The 20,575-nt window shown below is 40.6% G+C and overlaps 2 protein-coding genes across 14 annotated transcripts; one reads left to right on the top strand and one right to left on the bottom strand.

Annotated features, from left to right (window-relative positions):
- The first annotated feature begins 32 nt into the window (after window positions 1–32).
- On the top strand, window positions 33–12,048 carry LOC103699407. 12 transcript variants are annotated; one of them, XM_039115160.1, is made up of 9 exons: window positions 1,918–4,260; window positions 5,146–5,192; window positions 6,128–6,202; window positions 6,364–6,533; window positions 7,035–7,088; window positions 7,382–7,486; window positions 8,988–9,091; window positions 9,674–9,712; window positions 11,617–12,048. In XM_039115160.1, the coding sequence occupies exons 4-9, from the start codon at window positions 6,389–6,391 to the stop codon at window positions 11,755–11,757; spliced, it is 588 nt and encodes a 195-aa protein (XP_038971088.1). In that variant the 5' UTR covers window positions 1,918–4,260; window positions 5,146–5,192; window positions 6,128–6,202; window positions 6,364–6,388; the 3' UTR covers window positions 11,758–12,048. The 12 variants fall into 12 exon arrangements, with proteins under 12 accessions (XP_038971092.1, XP_038971096.1, XP_038971091.1 ...); XM_039115158.1 differs by having other exon boundaries at window positions 6,341–6,533; XM_039115162.1 differs by having other exon boundaries at window positions 6,128–6,224; window positions 6,341–6,533; window positions 7,382–7,459.
- Window positions 12,049–13,376: 1,328 nt separating this feature from the next.
- On the bottom strand, window positions 13,377–20,376 carry LOC120104262 (bystin-like). 2 transcript variants are annotated; one of them, XM_039115154.1, is made up of 13 exons: window positions 20,131–20,376; window positions 19,543–19,679; window positions 19,263–19,466; window positions 19,060–19,183; window positions 18,072–18,123; window positions 17,656–17,983; window positions 17,326–17,405; window positions 17,143–17,190; window positions 15,883–16,029; window positions 14,848–14,920; window positions 14,672–14,747; window positions 13,982–14,061; window positions 13,377–13,864 (listed from the first exon to the last, which is right to left on the bottom strand). In XM_039115154.1, the coding sequence occupies exons 2-12, from the start codon at window positions 19,672–19,674 to the stop codon at window positions 13,985–13,987; spliced, it is 1,341 nt and encodes a 446-aa protein (XP_038971082.1). In that variant the 5' UTR covers window positions 19,675–19,679; window positions 20,131–20,376; the 3' UTR covers window positions 13,377–13,864; window positions 13,982–13,984. The 2 variants fall into 2 exon arrangements, with proteins under 2 accessions (XP_038971082.1, XP_038971083.1); XM_039115155.1 differs by having other exon boundaries at window positions 18,075–18,123.
- Between the last annotated feature and the right edge of the window lie 199 nt (window positions 20,377–20,575).

Here is a 20,575-nt window from a genome sequence, read left to right as displayed (position 1 = left end):
GCAGTGGGATTAGGGAAGAAAAGTCCAATTAATTTGCAATTCATAATGCGGCATACTCGAATTTTCTATAATTTTTTTCTGAATTTTGGAGAGGATTTTGGTATCTTCGTAATTAGTTATCCTCTCCTATTGGTGTCTTTGAACTTTGAAGATGAATTTTTCTACTAATGACTTGACGACGGAAGCTAGTTTTATAATCAGAGATCATTTTGGTCATCTAATTTATGCTAAGGGGAAGAGACTTCCTCATTGTTCAATTTATCCCTCTGATCACGGCAACTCAAGAAATCGTTTAGGCTTTAAAAGCTACTATAGAGAAGGTAATCAGGTGGCTAATTGGGTGGCTTCAGCGCCTCTTTAATTGTTTGTTTGCCGGCCCAGTTAACCCATCTAATTTGGGCTGAGGTCCATAGTACTTGGGCTTAATTTTCAGGTTTGCAGCCTCCCTAAAGTGAAAAAAATTGCAGAGATTAGTTGAGGTTAAAGATGGAAAAATAAGTAACTCGATTAGGGATCTGTAAATATTTTTCATTTGTCCTGAGAAGGACTCTACCGAACTTAAGATCCACACACTGAAATTATTCCTCGCTTCTTCTCTCTACACTGAAATTATTCCTCGCTTCTTGTCTCTCTTACTAGTTCTTCTTTGTTCCCCCATAGAAACAAGAGGAGGAAGAGACCGGGGCGAGAGAATCTGGACCAATAAACGGCTAGACGGTGGCGGCGGCGGGGGCGGCGACAAAGAAGACTGTCATGCCCCCGCCTGCGCGGGGCACGTGAGGCACTCAGTGCCCACGTAGGGGCCACATGAGGGGGGAATATGGGGCTCCCCGCCAGATATTATCCGGTTCTGGGGCTTCACGCAAGCGTCCTTCACCCCTCCCCGGTTTTGTTTTCCTCCCAAAACGCGTCTGTAGGATTAGGAGACACCCGCCTCATATGCTCAGGCTCTAGAACGAGTCTTTCCGATGTGGGACTATTGGGCCTCACACCCTTCCCACCATCGGACAAGAGCCGTCATCGGCTCTGATACCAAATGTCACGCCCTGCCTGCGCAGGGCACGTGAGGCACCCAGTGCCCACATGGGGGCCACATGAGGGAGGAACACGGGGCTCCCCTGCCAGATATTGTCCGGTTCTGGAGCTTCACGCAAGCGTCTTTCATCCCTCCCCGATTTTGTTTTCCACCCAAAACGCGTCTCATGTGACCCATCCCATTCTGAATCCTAGAGGTGTTTTCATTGTTTCAACCCAGGATCTCACCCAAAATGGCTAGCCGGAAGTTATTATTTGGGTTCCTTGATCCTGTATAAGTACCCAAGATCTACCCAGCGAATAACCGATGTGGGACTAAACACACGCCCGCACGGGTCCTCACATACTCCCCCCGTTCAAGCCCTGACGTCCTCGTCAGGCTAAGAGTTCAAATCTATTTTAATCTAATCATAAACACCACGATTGGCCCGTGGTCAGCCCCAATGGATCCGTGCTGCAGTGTTCCCTAGTCCACATAGGTTATGGGCCAGGTCCACTCTGATACCATTAAATGTCACATCCCGGATCCGAGCATGATTTTTTTGTGCCGTAGATCCGGTTCATGACACGGCCGTGCTATTGTAGGTTGCTGTCAACAATAACACGAAGCTCATGATAACAATTTTATTTCATAAAATAAGACCAAATCTGATCAAATCTATTTATTAATCACAAAGAAGCAAGTACAAAGCATCTAAATCAAATACTTGAGTTTGCAATATTACAACCCAAACTTATTAACATAGATACTTCTAAGAATCTCTGTAACTATGCTTCAACTCCAATTTTTATTTACTCTTTCCCGCTCTTAATCGCCTTAATTATCTGAAATAATAAAAAAAACAGCATGAGGGATATGAGCTTGCGGCTCAGTAAGTAATCATGTACTATCTTATTAGATCAAGCATAATCTTTCTCATGCCAATGCATCATTTGAAGAATATAACAGTTATAGCAAAATAAAGCATTTCAGATATGATATATTCAAATCGGGTCATAAAGCAATGTATGCTCCAACCATGCAAGTTCATAAACATGATAATGCAAGTCATATAAAAATGCTGCCATTCATCCATACTTTATAAATTCTACTCTCAGACGGACGTGCTGCTATGGTCACTATAATTCCGTGACAGAGCTCGTATTCGAGTGTTGGCCCGCGGAGCTTTGCGGTCCCAAACCCCGCGCCAAGGTTGAGGATTTGCCGTGTGTTGGGACCGACTTGATGTGGGTATCCTTCTTCCTTCTTGCTGCCGATGGAACCTTGCCTATGCTCTACCTCTATGGGCGCTCGGCAAAGGGAAAGAATCAATGTATGCGGGGCTGAATTGCAAGCAAATGACTCTATTCCAATCAAGCAACGATTACATAGGACTCATGGCAAGATCCGGAAGGAACCTTGCGACGCCTAAACAATCTAAGGGGAGTGATGTTCTCCTCCTTGGCCCAAGCCTTTCGGCCGACAAACAAAGGGGTACAACCCTTGACTCTATGCTGGAAATTCAAATACTAGAAGATGATTGCCTAAGGGCCCTAATGGCTCCTCTTATAGGCTGATTGCCTTGGCTTATTTTGAACTAAATTCAAATGACAAAGGACTTCTAATTCGGCCGCAAGGGTGACTATACTTGGCTCTCTCTTGGCCATGTGCTGCATTGAGGTGGGCGCTCGGGATTGGCTGCATGGTCGGCTCGGGCGCAAGTCTTGTGTGGATGCTGCCATGTGTCCGGGCGGAGCCTGATTTGGCTGTTGTTTTGGTTGGTTGGGCTGTGCTTCCTGATTATGCGCCGCTGTTGCCTTGGCTCCCACGGATTGCTGGCGTGGCTGACCTCTGCGCGTCCATCCTTTGGCCTGTTACATCCTGGCTGCTGGTGTCTTCTCCTGCCGAATCCCTATGGAAGAGCCCGCAGGCTCCTCCTTTGATTCTGCGCGTGCGCTTTCCATGTTTGGCTCGGCGCTGATGCTGGGACGCTTGCCATGTGTCCCTGTTGGTTGGCTTTGGCCGGGCGCAATCTGCTGATGGTTTTTCTTGTTTGGCCTTGCACGCGGATGATTGCCACTTGTCCTTGGGCGCGCTCTCGGTCGAGCTGACCGCGGCTTTCCTTGTTTGGCCTTGCGCCTTGCGCGCGGATGGTTGCCACTTGTCCTTAGGCGCGCTCTTGGTCGGGCTGACCGTGGCTTTCCTTGTTTCGCTCTCGGGCGTGCGCGCGCTAGCTGATCCGAGTCCAATGCATGCGGGCTCGGTTGCCTTGTTGTGTCTTTGGTCGGGCTCGACCCGTGCGCTGTCCTTGGGCTTGTCTGGCTTGGTCGCGCTCGGCCGAATGCAGTCTTGGTCGGTCTTTGCGCTTGCTGTGCGTCCTTGTGCGTGTGTGCCCAAGTGCGCACACACGGGCTGGTGCCCCTAGTTGCCGCTCGTGCCCATGCCCATGTCTGGCGTGAATCACATACCTAGCCATATAAAGACTTGACTCTAAGGTTGGTCATTATCTTTTGAGGGAACATCACCCAACCATAATAAGTGTATCGACTCCATTTTATTTCAGGTTCTACCCCAAATATAATTAATCGATCTTGTTGTGAATCGATCCCAATCCGATCTGGAGTGAACCTACATCAAACATAGATTTTAAGTTAGTCACTTATCCAGTGCTAATCTTGCAAGTATTTGACAGTTGATCCAAAGTTATCTATCACACTGATTTTGATCGAGAAGAACGAGATCTTAAATTATGTTACATAATGAGCTGAGCATCCCTCAATTTGGAAGATCAAGATTCCTTAAATTTCGAGGACGAAATTTTTTATTAAGGATGGGAGAATGTAATATCCAGCCCAAAAGTGGATTTTGGGCCGATTGGGCCAAAGCCGGCGGGTCAAACCGGCTTCAGCCCATGGTCGAAGAAAAGACTAAAACAGAGGATCACAATAGTCTTCTTTCTCAAGAGTAACGGAGGCGAGATAGGAGCGGGGACATCGCGGCCTCTTGAATGGCCTCCGATCCCGCTCAACCGCCGCGAGCATCACGGCGGTGAACAAGCCTCAGCCATTTCGAATAGCGCCTATAAAAAAAAAGAGGAAAGGAAGAAAGAACCCGGATCGCTCACCATCCCGATCATTTCCAACTCTTCCACTCTTCTTTTCTCCCTCCTTCCTCCTCGGCTAGGGTTTTCAGAGCCCTTACCTATGCCGCCGGAGTGGGTGGTCGCAGCTTCTTCCTGGAACTAGGTAAGCCTCCCGACCTCGTCCCTGCCTTCTCTCCTCCCGATCTACTTGGGATTGCAGACAAAAAGAAAAGAAAAGAAGAAATAGAGGGGAAGAAGAAGAAGAAACAGAGGAGAGAGAGAAAGAGGGAGAGGAGTACCTGTGGTCGTCGGCGTCGCCGGGCTTCGGCCGCAGCTGCCGTGGGGCCGGAGGCCAACAATTTCTCTTTTCCCTCTTCCCTATTTCTGAGATGAAACAGAGGAAGGACTTCACGGCTCTCGGCCACAGCCGCCGCCGGCCCTCGACCGGGGCTGCAGTCGGCCGGAGTCTCGTCCCATTTTCTCTCTCCGGTGGGACAGAGGGGCGGCTCTCGCCTCTTCCCTTCGGTGAAGAGAAGAAGGGAGACGGATGAAAAAGAAGAAGAAAAAAAAAGATGAAGAAAGAGCGGGGACTCACCCGTGTGCGGCTGTGAGCGTCGCCGGTGCCGCTGGCCCCCACTACGGGCAGCCTGGCTGTGAGCTTCGCCGGCATCGCGGGGAGCGGCCGCGGGCGTCCCGTGGGTGTCGTGGGAGCCACCGGACTCACCTCGGCTGCGGGCGTCTTGCGGGCGCCGCCAGCATCAGTCGGCCCCTCCCGCGCGAACCAACGGGGGGATCGTCCTTGGGTTAGCGGGAGGAGAAGAGGAAATGAGGAGAAGAAAGAAAGAAAAAAAAAAGAGAAGAAGAAGAAGAAGGTTCGGAACGAAGAGAAGGGAGAAGAGAAGAAAAAGAAAAGAAAAAAAAGAAAAAAAAGAAAAGATAATAAATGAATATAATAAAATAATAAAAATAAATAGATAAATAAATTAATTAATTAAAATGAAAAATGATGAACGAGTGGCAAATAATCTGTTCTCTATAATGTTGATAGGTGCGGTGAAGTTGTCGTCGCGATCTAGGATTTGCAAGCGAACCGAGGTAAGTAATCCTGGCACTAATCTTATTAATTTAAAAAACTCACTATTTAATTGTAAGAATAAAATAATGAAAAATATATTTGTTATGATGTATTTTCTTAAAAGTATGATCAAGCATATGATTGCATGTGATTCATAAGTTTGATTAAATTGCATCCTTCATGAATATTTGAGTATAAATTATGGTTACGATAAATTGCATGAAAATGAGATTTGTGGCATGATCATGAATTTTATATATTACGATGAATTATGGTTATGATAAATTGCATGAAAATGAGATTTGTGGCATGATCATGAATTTTATACATTACGACGAATTATGGTTATGATAAATTGCATGAAAATGAGATTTATGGCATGATCATGAATTTTATACATTACGATGCCATGTCATTTTTCAACCTATGTATGAAAGTATGATTTATGAAAAAGAATAATGATTTATGAACTCTCAGATAGCTATGCCCACCTCTAAAAATAGAGGTCAGTTGAACCCCCCTTGGAGCTAGCATCCAACGAATGTGGCTCTCTACCAATGGGTTAAAGTTGGTAACGAATATGAATGAGTTATAAAACTCGTCGACTACGAAGTTATAAAACTCGTCGACTACGAATACGAGCCCTGTCACGGGATTATAGTGACCATAGCAGCACGTCCGTCTGAGAGCAGAATTTATAAAGTATGGATGAATGGCAGCATTTTTATATGACTTGCATTATCATGTTTATGAACTTGCATGGTTTGAGCATACATTGCTTTATGACCCGATTTGAATATATCATCTCTGAAATGCTTTATTTTGCTATAACTGTTATATTCTTCAAATGATGCATTGGCATGAGAAAGATTATGCTTGATCTAATAAGATAGTACATGGTTACTTACTGAGCCGCAAGCTCATATCCCTCCTGCTGTTTTTTTTATTATTTCAGATAATTAAGGCGATTAGGAGCGGAAAAGAGTAAATAAAAATTGGAGTTGAAGCATAGTTACAGAGATTCTTAGAAGTATCTATGTTAATAAGTTTGGGTTGTAATATTGCAAACTCAAGTATTTGATTTAGATGCTTTGTACTTGCTTCTTTGTGATTAGTAAATAGATTTGATCAGATTTGGTCTTATTTTATGAAATAAAATTATTATCAGGGGCTTCGTGTTATTGTTGACAGCAACCTACAATAGCACGGCCGTGTCATGAACCAGATCTACGGCACCAAAAAATCATGCTCGGATCCGGGACGTGACAAAGACGGCGACGGCTGGATGTTTCCGAAGGAATGGACTCCGCCTTGTGGGAGCTGCTGCACAAAGAAATACGCCAATCTCGTCCAAATTCCATGTTCGTCTTTGTCCTCTCTCTCCTCCTGTTCTTCTTTTGATCAAATTCTTGTTGGGTTAATCAAAGAAACAGAGGCTTTTCTTGGCTAAAAGAAAAACCTTTCGACCAACTTTTGAAATTCGTAAACGAAATCGCAAGAATTTAAAGAAGAAATTGGATATCGATATTGACTCGGAATAGGAAAAATCCTCAGGGAGAATAGTTTGCGCTCTTTCTAGCTCTTGGAATCGAGATAATTTTACGAAGGTGTGAAATTTAGAGCAAGAAAGGGCAAATTTGAAAGGCATGCCCGAGCTTAATTGAAGGCAGAAGAAGGAAATGGGATCTAGATTTAGAGTGACTCATTTCATCCCGAGGTTATTGTTATGCAACACCATTTGGTTGGTTTTGCTGTATATTAGACGGAACTAAAAGTGTGGTTTTGTTTACAAAATCAATTCTTGTTTAGAAGATTATGTGTATTTATTTTTTTCTGAAATTACCTTTGACTTGCTTATGCAGGGAGAGTTTTCTGCAAGAAGGGGTGCGATACAGATGGTGAGACCTGGGAAGAATGTAAGAGTCGCCCTTTTGCATTCTCATAATCTTGTTCTCAGTAATTGATTGTATGTTAAATAATTTTGTTACTTTATGTTGGTATTACGGGCAACAAGATTTTTTTAAATTTCTCATTCACATTATTGCATATGGAACTCATTCTTGAAAAACCAGGTTTAATAAGGTTTTCTAGATTTATAGACATTAGTAATGTCTTATATAGCAGATAAAGAGATGGCTTTGCCTTGAGTGAAGATCTTCAAATTTGGTAGCGCAAAATAGAGAGCTGCTGGATATATTTGTGCATGCAGGTGAAGGCTGGCTGCACATGCTATCAGATTCATGTGTGATTCAAAATTATGAGGTGCAGAGTGTGGCGCACACCGCGTGTATGCGGTCTTCCCTTACATGTGCATGTAGGTTTAGGTATTTTGCTTGTTACGAGAAAGCAAACTGTAGGATATATTTGTCTTTCCTTCTCTCAAGTGTTTCTTGTTTATGTGTAAAATGCCAGCCAATTTTAGTTCTCATTCTCTTTTGCTGACAATTTATGGCTAACTTCATTTTCTCTGGTGTGGACAGGAAGTGTTAAGTTGTCTTGAAGTGTCTGTACTTCAATTTTCAGAAAAAATGATAATGCTTTAATTATACCATATTTAAAATTGGAATGTATTCATATCCATGAATAAATATGTTGAGTGTTCGAACAGGTTTACTTCACAACCTACTATGATCATGGGATGGTGGATGGGAGGGTCTGGATCTTATCAAGTGCCCTGTGTGAACCGAGTGCCATTCACCAAGATTATTGGATAAAAGATCTGACCTCTCACATCCACTCTCCTGTCCTCCCACTTCCCATTGAGATCGCAACAGGTTGCGAGATAAATCATTTCCGAGTCAGAAACTAGTCAAGATTACATTTTCTGAAAAGACTTCTTTCATGTTAAAAATATTATAGAGAAGAAGAAGGAAATGTCGCATTTCACTGGAAATTTGTTGTCCTAACTTTGTTTATGGGCAGCGACTTTCCTACCTATCATATCTTGGACCGGAGGCATTACTGCTAAATGAAAAGTTTGCTAACTCAATGAACAAGAGATTTATGTCTTTCAACTGATTTTGCCTAGTAAACCCGTAGATACGTTGGCTGAGTTAAGAACAGCCTTCGTGAGACTACCATTTGGAAACAATTTATCTCACCATAGCATAATTCATCATCCATTATTTATCACAGAAGTCATAATGAACTTTGACAGGTTGATAAGGGAAAACAAAATGAATCTATAAGGAGTCTACGGACAAAGTGTCCCTAACAGGGAATATGCTATCCATACACTTCACAACATTCATAAACCCAGCCAATTAAATGACGTTAGCAATTTTGGGAGATTTAGTCAAAGGTCTTGGTTAAATATCAAAACGTCAATGTGTTGGGTAAATTTCCTCTCACTTTATTACTCAAAGTCAGCATCTTCTATTAACTGATTCCCATGAACTAACATTTAACCCTCTAAGCTAGAGAGCTTTGTATTTGGATTTTCTTCTTATTTACTTATCATATATTTCAAATTGGTCTAAGTCAAGGTTTGCCATCATGCTACTGCCATGCTGGTACAGTGTTGGTATGCTTGGTATGAGAGTCTGTTCGACGTATCGAGATTTGGTATGCCTCTCGTACCAAGTCTTGGGTTGGTACCGGGACAATATGGTATGCTCAGTGTAGGACGGTATGCACCGATACGGTGAACCATGTAGGTTATGACCAAAAACAAGTAATAATATTTAGTTTTTTATTCAACGGAAGAATGCCATTTGCAATCGATTAACCTTAGACCAAACATATTCTTATCTTTCTATTTTTTTTTCTATCTTCTATTTCTTGGGACCTATTATGGTCGCTTATCACATATTCAGGTATAGGAGAGTGCAATGAGATATGCTATAAGGATCCAGTTTTCAAGGACCACCAGTGGAGTGCCTATATTGATAGATCTCCGGGACATGACAATTATTCTTTGGTGAGCCTCCCTCTCTCCCTTTGCATACTGGATTTTATACTATTCATGATGACATTGCTTAACATGATAGTATGGTTTACCTCACTCCTTGAGAATTGAATTGATGTTTTGATGGAAGCTATTTTAGTTCAAAAGGGCCTCAATTTGGCCTCTATAATGGCTAAACTCTTTTGGTAATCAAAAAGGAAACTTAATTTTTGGTGTCAAGCGATATGATACATACATCAGTGACCTAATCAAGGTGACTTTATTTACTTTTAGATGGTGGAATCTCACAGAATCTCTTCAGAAATGTACAATATTAGAAAAACCTAGTTTCAGAAGATTTGCATGTTAGATATTCTGATAAAACTAGGATGCCCTTCACAGCTTTTTATACAAAAGAAATGGGTGTTTTGTTTTCATTCATATTTAAGGTGAGGAAAGTATCTGTAGAACTTTGTAATTGAACAAATTGAACTCTGTTCTGAGCATGACCAGCATGTTCGTTTTGCATGATCATATTATGGAGTTTGAAGGTCATTTTGACACCTATTAGTCCTTTTTATCCCGTATAATAGCTTGTCTTGTGCATGCATGCAGGACTGCTTCCATGCCTGTGTTTCTGGCTGTGGTTTCAAGGTTAGTATATGTGAAACTCAGTATTAAACATTCTCTTTTATGACAAAGTTTCATGGCAAACTTTGTTCTTATATGTTAGATGTGATTTCTGGTTATGACGATCAGTGAAAAGATTTTTGAGTATTTTGAAATTGATATTAATATGCTTCCTGAGCCTTCTTTTCTTTCTTTCTTTCTTTTCTCTAGGTTGAGTTGAAAACAATCCCTGTTGATACTTGTAAATGATAACCCGCCCAAATAGGCTAACATTCATGATCTCACGATATCAAGGCAAATTTGAAGTCATATATGAATCCAACTATCATACAAGATGAGACAAAAAAGGAACTTAGAAGTTCAATGGCTTAAGCAAACAGGATGAGCAAGGTTACAATGCAGTGTGAGTGTGTGTTTGCCCGCATGATCTTGGTTTTATTTATGTTAAGGTTGTATATGTGCTTTAGTGTTCATGGTGTTGTATATGTGTTTTAGTGTTCATGGTCTTGTATATGTGTTTTAAATGTTCATGGTAAATCTGGAATAAGATTGATAAATTTCTCCAGTGCTGTTGGAGGGACAAAATTTTGGAGTTTTCTTCCCTCTTTTAGGTAGGTGTGGCAACCTAAGAAGATTGTAAGGAGAACATTGTTCTTGACAAAGGCATATCACTGATGAGGCAAAATCCCTTCTAAATGCAGATGGTAAATGGTGGGTGTGTTTGAATGATTGAAGAATGCTATATGAATTCCGAGGGGCATAATGCATTTTATGCAAATGGTGGTCTGGAAGCAGATGGTATTGTTGTTAACTTTTCAAATGTGATGATGGTGAACTGGGGTTTGCCCCAAAGGTCCGCCCTTCTGGCTAGCAATCAGAGATTCTGGGTGTGGTCCTTAGGTGGTTCATCCCCAAAATTCCGGACCTGGGTAATTTATGCATGGGTGGGTCTCTCTCTCACTCTGCTGCTGAATAGTGATCCCTAATCAAGGGGCCCAAGTAACCAGTGTTTCTCAGGTAAGGTCATCAGGCTTGGAGACAGCATGCTGATTGATGTATCGTGCAGATCATAGAAGCAGGGTTTGTTAAATTACCATGACAAAACCACTCGCTCCTACTCCTATTCCCTGTGACACTTTGAACCATAAACAGAAAAACAAAAAAATTATCATTCCCCTAAACAACTTTTCCCCACCCGCTCTTGTTCCTGCTTCTTGCTTGTGAGAGCTTTTTCTAAGTTGTATGCAAAATAAACAGATAGATAAGTATCAACAAGGGTGACTGTGCTTTATGAATCTGTGGTTGCATCATGTTTGTGAGGCTTTCAAAGATGATTATAGCAAAACCGATATGCTTTTCATGGATTGTCATGATGACAATAATAAAGCTGCATGCACAGATGATCAGAACTAGTCTTGGCTGATAAGGGTTTTGATTTAATATTTAGGTCGGTGGCTCCATGACTCCATGATCAGCAGTGAGAAATGATTTGTATAGCTCCACTACAGTGGAAAGGATTTGTCTGCAAGTTTCGAAGTTTGTTTATACGTTCTAAAAGTGATAAAACTCTATATAGGCTATGTTTCTTCTTTTCCCCCTTCCAGGATATGCTAGTTCCTGTATTCATATCGATAAAGTTCTTGATAGTATTCCAATATGGAAAGAAAAAGTATTGACAAAAACCAGGTTGAGCTTGTAACTCTTGTGCTAACATACTGGCTTTCTTGCTTTGTCCAGGACATATCCTAGATTATGCTGCTTCAAGCTAGAATGTTATTAGACCATTATTTTATGGGGCAAAAATTAAAATATTAAGTATTTTTATAATGTTTCAGGAAATGATAGATTTTGGATTACGTTGTTATAGTTTTATTTTGATCTTCCTTAAAGATGTGGCTAATTTTGTTCAGTTGTTCATCATCTTGCAGTTTGATACTCCACCTGAGAAGGTCGACCAAGTTCAGCCAAACAGGCCACCAAAGCCACCCACTGCGAGCAAACCTAGACTTGCAGCATCAAATGTGAAACCTACTCCAACAACTGATGATTTACCTTGCACATCAGCATAGAAATTCCAGTATATTTTCTCAGCCAATGTCTCATACCAGTTACAGGAAGCTTGTAATATGGGTGCCATCTTCCAGCAACCTGCAACATGCCTGCATCCCCAAGTGGCTTGTTTTATTGTTCAGTTGGGGCTTTCACAACTTGTCTAACTGAAGCTTACATCAGTGGCCGATTATGGAATGCCAGAATGTAAGTGGACAAAGGAGTATGCTGACGGCCATTGTGAACCATCTATTGAACTATGTTTCTTGCATTATACCAATGCAGTTAAATTTTTCCAACTGGTACTTATACATTCCTAGTATTATGGTATTATACAGCTCACAAGTCTAGTAGGTTGCACGGCACTTTTATAATTTTTGTCAACAAATACTGGCATGTGTAACGAGTTTAGGAGCAACCATTTTGGCTCCCGTGTGAGGAGATTTCCTGCATTATTATGTTCATTCATAAGCAGATGAGGAACCTATGCATATTCTGAGCCAAGTTTGCTGATTTGTTACTTCTTTTAAAAAGCATGATGATAGAAAGAAATAGCTTTGGCAGATATTTTGAGTTGTCATCATGCTCATAACCAGCAGCCATCTGAATTTTTTTGCTGTCCGACTGCATTCGTAGACCATAAAAAGCCTCATTTCATCCCTGCCTTGCTGGTTCTAATTTCCGATGCATGTTGCTTTCCACTTATCTCAACTCGCGAGGCACAGCAGAGGATGGATCAGAGCCACAGTGCATACCATTAGCACGGGTCGGGTCCCACGTCTCAACAGCGAGATGCATTGCCAATCACGTAGGCATCATTGACCTCAGATCCCATTCTCGAGCTCTAGTATTGCATATTAGTTTGGACACCAACAACCTAATTCCTCAATGTTCTTCCCGCAGAAGTCACCATAGACATCACCTTCTTCCTTCACATTTAGCATCGCTCGTTGGCTAAGCAAAGATTCTTCGATGCATCAGTTCTATTACACCCAACCTGGCCCCCCACCCCTTCATCAACACACCATCTACATCACGTACGGAGAGAGTTCGAGTTTGGTTGTACTTAAGATTGACTTGGACATGTTTGCTATTATAGCTGCGGCTCACAACACTTCGATCAAGCGCTACTCTTACTAAAGTCCACTTTAGTTTTGAGTCACTGAAATCAGGGAGAGCTTCCCCAAAAAGTCAATGACCTCTTATCAACGCCATGGAAATTGTCCGTAGACTAAATACGAAGAAATGCAATGGGAACGCAATTAACTATCATACATTAAACCGGAACATGCAAAATCTTATGGCTTCGCTGCAAAGCATATTCTGTATTCAACAAACACAAAACTATGGTAAAATGTGTTTGCAAAAATACTAATGACAATGATAATGATGACAATTTTCTGAGTTAATGAGATAGAAAAAATAGGCCAACACAAACTTGTTCCAAATTATTAAGAAAACCAATTCTCCAACAAATCTGGGGCATGCAATTCGCAAGCAAGATTCAGCTCACAATCCATCACACATTGTGACCATCAGTCTCGTCGGCAAATTTTGGAACGGTACTGCACGATTTCCCACCCAGGGATCGAAGTATAGTATCTGACGCGAGGTTGGAGACTCTTGCAGTCTTGACAAGTAAAGAATGCAAATGGGCTGGAGTTACCTAGTAGAAAATCCAAACTACAAAAACCAAGCATAATGGAAGTTAAGTATAGCATTGGCTTTATAAGTACATGTGGCATTCCTAATCCCACAAATGAATGGACACCAAAATTGAAGGTCCAGGTAAACTCCCTCAGCAATTTCACCCTCAATAAGCCCTTCATTATAAAAAAAATAAAAACAAGAATTAATTTAAGATGCCAGAGGGAAACAAAATGAACATCATTACGGTAACAAAAAAAAGCATGGTTAGTCACAGCACTGATCCAATGAAAACTTGCTTTAACTTGCATATTTCTGTTTCTTGCAACTCTGCAAACAGAAGCACCATCAACGGCCCAGTAAACGCATGATATCGAACAATATCTGTTTGCAGTATTTCAGCAGTAAATTAACCATCTGTTGAATTCTACACTGCAGCAGCCCAAATGAGCTCAAAATATTGGACACGCGAACCATCTGCTGCATTGAACAACGAAAGAATAAAGAGTATTAATGAATGCCAAGCATGAATTGCTTCAAAAAAAAAAAAGCAGCAAATGACAAAATGTTCAGCTGATAGCCAAGAGCAGACCTAACCATTTAATCCTCCTCCATAGGAACTTCTGGGAAATCCCATCTATCTTCTTCAATTGGTTTATTGATAATGGAAATAGAAGGTAAGGCATGTCAAGGAAACATAATAAAACAATTCAAAGAAAAATTACAATTAATTCTGGATTCAAATAGCAAAAAGAAATTTTGGATGCCAGCCAATATTCACACATGTCAAAGAAAAACGGATAAAATCTTCTAGAAATTTTACATAGTCAAAAGCAAGGAAAGTACAGCACATCATAAGACAAATTCTGTATATAGATAAATCAGATATTAAACAGCATGCAACAACTGTTTCATTGGCTGCCAGGTTGATCTCCTTCCCAATATTTTCCTATTTTTCATTCTCTCAAATGTTTTCAATTTCTTTTTTTTTTTGTTTTTTTTTTTTGGGGGGGGGGGGGGGGGGGGGGCGGGGGGTGGATGAATTCAGAAATAACAAGTCAAAACCTGTTGCATCAGAACCAGTAAAATTACATTATCAATAAGGAATCATATTTATTTATTTAGGAAAAATAATCTTAACCAAAAACCAAAACGTAGAGACAACACTAAATAAATTCAATAAAGTAAATTCAGAAACTACATGGGAAACATCAATACAATCTACAGCAATCTGTTTAAACTTGAGTGCTGGTTAGATTTTGTTTTAAAATTTTCAGAAAAGGATATATATTGACATGACATCATCCTCCTTTTCGCCACGATTTCGGCTATTTTTAAGCTCTCTATGGATTTCGGGAGTAACCTATGCAGAGACAAAAATCATACCATCAGCTACTTACGGTATGCCCTACAAAAGCAATTCAAGACAATTAAACAATTGAAACCAAGTATTGCAATCATACCAAATGATGTTTCTGGTATTGAACTAGGCCAACAAAATTATCCTTGTCCTTCTTCTCCAGTTCATTCTTATACCTGTTAAAGATAAATTTTAAGCATAAATGAATCTACTGGTAGAAAGATTTATAAATATTAACAGGTTATACCAATACAGACCATGATTACTCTAAAACAGAAAGCTCAAGCAGCCATAAAATAATTTCTTTTCTATTAATACTACACTAACATAGGTACTATTTCATATTAAATCAGATCCCATTCTAAAATAATTTTGAAAGAGCAATTAAAACTAGGAGTTTAAATGTGAAGCAATGCATTAAAAAAAAGAATCTTTCTTTTATTATTGTTAGACAACGTGTCAACAAGATAAAAATTGACTTATACTATTAGCAGGCTAAAGCAATTAATACCAATTAGGATTGCCTAATAATGTGAAACAGGATAAGGATTTCATGATAATTCTAGCTTCCCTCAAAGACCTAAATCTGAGATCTTACATGTCCAATTTGGCCCTTTGGGTTAGAACTGAATCTATGCCAAGACCTAAAAGCTGCCAAAGAGAAAAGGATAGACACTTTTTTAAGTGAAAGGAGATGAATGGAATTAGTCTTCGCACATTGACTTGGTACAAGAAAGGACTAGCTTATGGAATCATTTATGCTGTTTAAGCAGCAACACAAGCGAACAGAAGATCACGAATATGCCCTAACAGTCTGCAAAGGAACTCCTTTTGCATGGTTTTGGTTGATCGCATCTTTAATATTTTGTTTACTTCACCAATTAGGTATGCACTAAGCCGTACTGGCCATCTTGTCCCTCAAGATTATTAAAATTAACATTTCTTGGGACCAAAAAAGGACATGTAACTAACGTAGTAAGATTAATTAACTACAGTTATAACAGAAGATGCAAGGCATTAAATCTAATAACAAAAACCATCACCAAATAATTGACTATAAATTCAACAAAGCGAAACTACAATATGAAACCAATTCTACTGATACAGTTAACTCAATGCACAAGTTCATATTGATAACCTTTGGACAAATGCAAGAAGTGATTGGTGCCATATCACAGGCATGATTCTTTCATCCTCAAGGAACCTCAGAAAATGTGCAACAACAGCATCGAGCACCCGGTATGGCAAGGCATACTTCTTGTCTAAAAATAGCTTGATGAAATAACTACAAAATCAAAAGTGAAAATGCAGTATGTCAAACTCTACGACAGATAATAGGGCAATTGTCATTATGTAGAATTGTATTACAATTTACAAGCAGCCAAAGGATGATACACAGCAAACTCAAAACTAAATATAGATGTCTCTTAAGGTCATCATATGTAATGTTTGTTGTGTGCTTCAATTTGACTACACTATAGATGTCATTACAGCTTTTTTATTCTTTTCTAGAGAGAATCACTTAGCTAGAGTTCTTGCCTTCTTGGCTTAAGGACTACAAACAGAAAGCTAAATAGTCTGCTTAATCATATACCGCTAGTTCTGAAGCGCGTCTTCAAAGATGAATATAAATCAATAAAGGGAACCACTGGCCCTTGCAATGGCCCTTTGCAGATGACGAGCAAGCCTTTGTATTGGCATTGACCATCAACCATATATAACTGCCTCAGTTTAATATCCAATAGCTTCCCCATTGGGGTGAATCAATTAATTAAACTTTGAAAAATTATGTTGATTAACATTCAGAAGGAGAACCAAAGCAAAAAGATGTCATCACAGAAGCATAGACTGTCATGACCACAGATGGCAGTAGTTTGATATATTATTACAAAATAACAAGTCTCCATGCATTTAAAATCTCTTTCTACAGGATATCTTCAGTGCTCTTTATTCTATAATTACATCTCTTTTTTCTATAATCAAGATATTAAAGAGAAATGACAACTGATGCAGCCTACTCATCTAGCCTCACAATAGCATTCCACAAAATGGTATGTTCAGATGCCTTGATAAACTCTAGTTACCAATTTCATCCTGATAGAAATGGCTGAAAATATATTGCTGAAATTTATTGTTTTCAGAGTTACAAATATCAATTTTCAACTTTTCATGTTTTATTAGCAGGCGTAAGTAACACTTTTTCACTTATAATTCAAGAGTTAAACAACCTTGAGACTGTCATATATTCATCATGTTTAGCAAAATGAAACATAAACTTGGAAATCATAATCTGATTACTGAGCCCCAATATGTTAAATTTATAACGATGGTAGCTAAACTTTCCTAAACGTAACCAGAATTGATATGGAGGGAAAAAATTAAGCCAGAATCAAGTTACCTAGTTGTGCCACAATACTCCATCTTTGCCAGATTCATCAAAGCTGCACTGTGGGTCCACATAGTTATAATAAGATATCTCAACCAGTTTTTAGATTTTAGAAATTCTATCAACAAAGATTGCCTAGCATATTGCAAACTTAAAACGATGGGGGATAACACCTTATTCAAATAGGCACCTTACCTAGAATGAAGAGGAGGAATAGAAACTTTTTGAATTATGCTTCCAATTATAACTGCTTCTCGAAGAGTGCATGTCCCTGACTGCAAATTGGAAAACAAAATTCTTAGTTTATGAGAAAAACAGCACCGGATTTTTTTAAAGAAATTTGTCTTGCATTCCGAAGCTAGTGTCCTGCCAAGTTGCTAGGATTGGAACAATCATAGATTCTAAAAGAAACACATAAAAAAAGGCTAAAAACACTAGAAGGAAATGAAATAGAAAAGATGATAAAGAACAATGATTGAGATAATGCCATAAAGTAAAAGAACTGTGAAACCTAAGATTGCATACCTGGCATAATGGCAATAGAATTCCCTTGAAAAAGGCAGCTGGCTTATAGAGGGCCTTTTTCAGCGACTGATATAGAGCAAAATGAAGTCTTTTGTTCTTTTTGATGTCCTCCCTTACACGTGGGAGTAGAACAAGATTGTAGAAACGCTGGACTTTCTTCAAAGTCAAGTTTGAAGCAAATATTCTTGTTGCTTGATACATTGCATTTGGGGACCAATTTTCTGGCTCTGTTAGATATAATATATCCTCCCAAAGTTCTAGCGCTGGAATGTGTTTGAATGCCTTAGGAATTTTCCCACTTGTATACCTGCTTAAGAGCTTGCCAACCCTGCAATACATGGAATATCATAAACCCATATGAGTATCATGACATATGATATAAGAACTGATAATAAAAACAAAGGCAGCCAACATACCACCTATATAGGTCTATGATACCACTGTCCAAATTAGGGAGGGGCCGTGCTTCTGTGACCGAAAAGAAGGCAATAAAAACAAGTTTAACCACTTAAGATATCGAGAATAATAAAAAACAAAATACATTATGGCCTTTAATCCATCAAAAGGTATACAGCAATTCAAGTGACTGACGATGCAAGAATACTATGATCAACTCAAATAAATGATGTTTTCCACCTAATTGTTACCATTGTTGTTTCAATGGTAAATGTGATTTAACCAAGTTAATAACAAGCACAAGAAAAAATAAAAAGGAGGATGATAACAAGATTGTTAAAAATCTTACAAGCATTTACAGGATAATTTCACAGGTTTTAGGGGCCTATGATAGAACCGTGGTTATTGCTTTAGCAGACATTACAAATTGTTGGTCAGAAATAGCAGGTCACAGTTTCCAATGTGCTTCTTGCAACTTTCTGGTTTCGAACCAACATAATGCAAAATTGAATATTATAGTAATTTGAAGTCTTTAGAAGAATAGATGGCATGAATAAGGAATAGCTAAAGTCTTTATAAACAACAAAAGATGGTTTTGTTGTGTCCTCCTGAGCTGCATAGAAGAATAAATGGCATGAACAAGGAATAGCTATCAGAGTAAGCAAGCCCTTACAGGAAGTTTTGCACCAGCAACAATTTAAAAATGGTTCTTCTAGATGAAAATTTTAAATAACAATTTCTCAAAGTTCCTACAAAGAAACCAAAAGTTCCTAAGAAGTAATTCCCATAAGTTACACAGGAGGCAGACAGTGCCACTTTTAAAAGAAATTCCAGAATAATTTCTTTGACAAGCCACGCTTGCCATGGGAAAGAAGAAGTAAAGTAAAATTGGCACACAAGTTTCCAGTTTTTTCAAACGGCATACCAAGTTTTGGTTTTGACAAGATTCATTAATTCAAAACATCACAGCTTTAAAAGAATATCCCAAAATTGGAAGAGTGAACAGACCAGTGACCGCAGAATCCTTTTCTTTGATCTTCTGAATGATAAGATCTGCCAGGGTTGGCTGGGAACCAGCACTACCGGGCATGAATGCCGCCAAAACCTTCTCATCCTCCTCATCAATTTCAACCTAGAAAGAGGGGAAAAACCTCAGCTTTATCCAAATCTTGTGCTGATAACGGGAGAAAAGAGAGAGAAATCCAACTCACCTCGCCGACATCATACTGACTCTGGGTCTCAGAGAACCCATCAAAGCCATCAACGTCTTCCGAGTCGCTGTCGAATGCGGGGGAGGGGCCGACTGAGACAGCGGAGAAGGGAGTGGGGTTCCGCTCCTCATCTTCTTGAAGGATTTCCTTCTGTTGTTGGAGGGCTTCTTTCAGGATCTTGGAGCTAAGATCCGAAGAGATCAACTGCAGAAGAAGGGAGATGTTAGAGAGAAACATATCGACAAAGAGGAGGAAAGAGAGGACGCAGGGGATTGCGAACCTTGTCTTGGCACTGGTGTTGGTGTTCTTTTGAAGGGCGAGCGCGCTTCTTCGAGACAACGGAGTCGTCAGCATCGAGAGCCTCCCGGTGCTTTAGGGTTTGCCGCTGTTCCTTTCTCTTCTTGCCTGCCATTCCGACTTTCACAGATGAAAAGAAGAGAGGTCATTAAACCCTCGATAAACAAAACCCTATATGGTACTCTTGTATAATATTTTATCAAAAAAATGTTAGAAGATATCCTGATTTCTCAAAAAAATGTTAGAGAATCTCCACCCTCCAAGAAGTCCATCTCTAATCCCCCGATCTTTCTTCCTGATGGCCCAGCTGGAACTGGGTTACTGGAGCAATGTGAGGGAAGGAAAACCAAGACCAAAACCAAAAAAGAGAAGGGATGAAAGATCCCTCCTCTCTTTCTCTGTCTCCCGTCTCCACCCAAAACAAAACCACCGTCCCCACTCCCCACTCTCCCACTGTTCCGAGCTCTCTCGCTGCCCCACCACCTCTCTCTCTCTCTTTCTCTCTCCGGGCTTGGGCAAAATCTACCGGGATCGAGCTCGAAGAGGAGGAGGAGGAGGAGAAAACTCTTACCGGTGACTGTGAGTCGGTGACCGGAGCCGCGGAGGTTGCCGTCCGGGGGAGAAGGACGCGAAGAGCCGCCGGCCGGTCGTTGAAGAGGCGACGACACCGAGAGGAGGCGGCTATCAGGCTCTCAGCGAGGGAAACGGGGGGGCGGGGGCGGCGGCGGCGGCCGCTCTCAGCGAGGGAGGGGGGCCGGCGGCGGCGGCTCTCAGCGAGGGAGGGGGGGCGGCGGCGGCTCTCAGCGAGGGAGGGCGGGTGCGGCGGCGGCTCTCAGCGAGGGAGGGGAAGGGAAGGGAAGGGAAAAGAAAGGCCCAAAGGTTAGGGTTTTTGTTAAAAAATTTTAATATATTATAATTTATAACAGGATTTTATAGCCGGGCCGGGCCGAACCGGGCCATTTTAACGTTTCCAGGCCCGGCCCAATTTTTTTGGTCGGGCCGCTTTTCCTGCCCAG

This window comes from Phoenix dactylifera, chromosome 17, assembly GCF_009389715.1.
Source record: "Phoenix dactylifera cultivar Barhee BC4 chromosome 17, palm_55x_up_171113_PBpolish2nd_filt_p, whole genome shotgun sequence".
NCBI classification, from domain to species: Eukaryota; Viridiplantae; Streptophyta; class Magnoliopsida; order Arecales; family Arecaceae; genus Phoenix; species Phoenix dactylifera.
The sequence above is the reverse complement of the archived record's forward strand: the minus strand, read 5'-3'. Positions and strand labels throughout refer to the sequence as shown.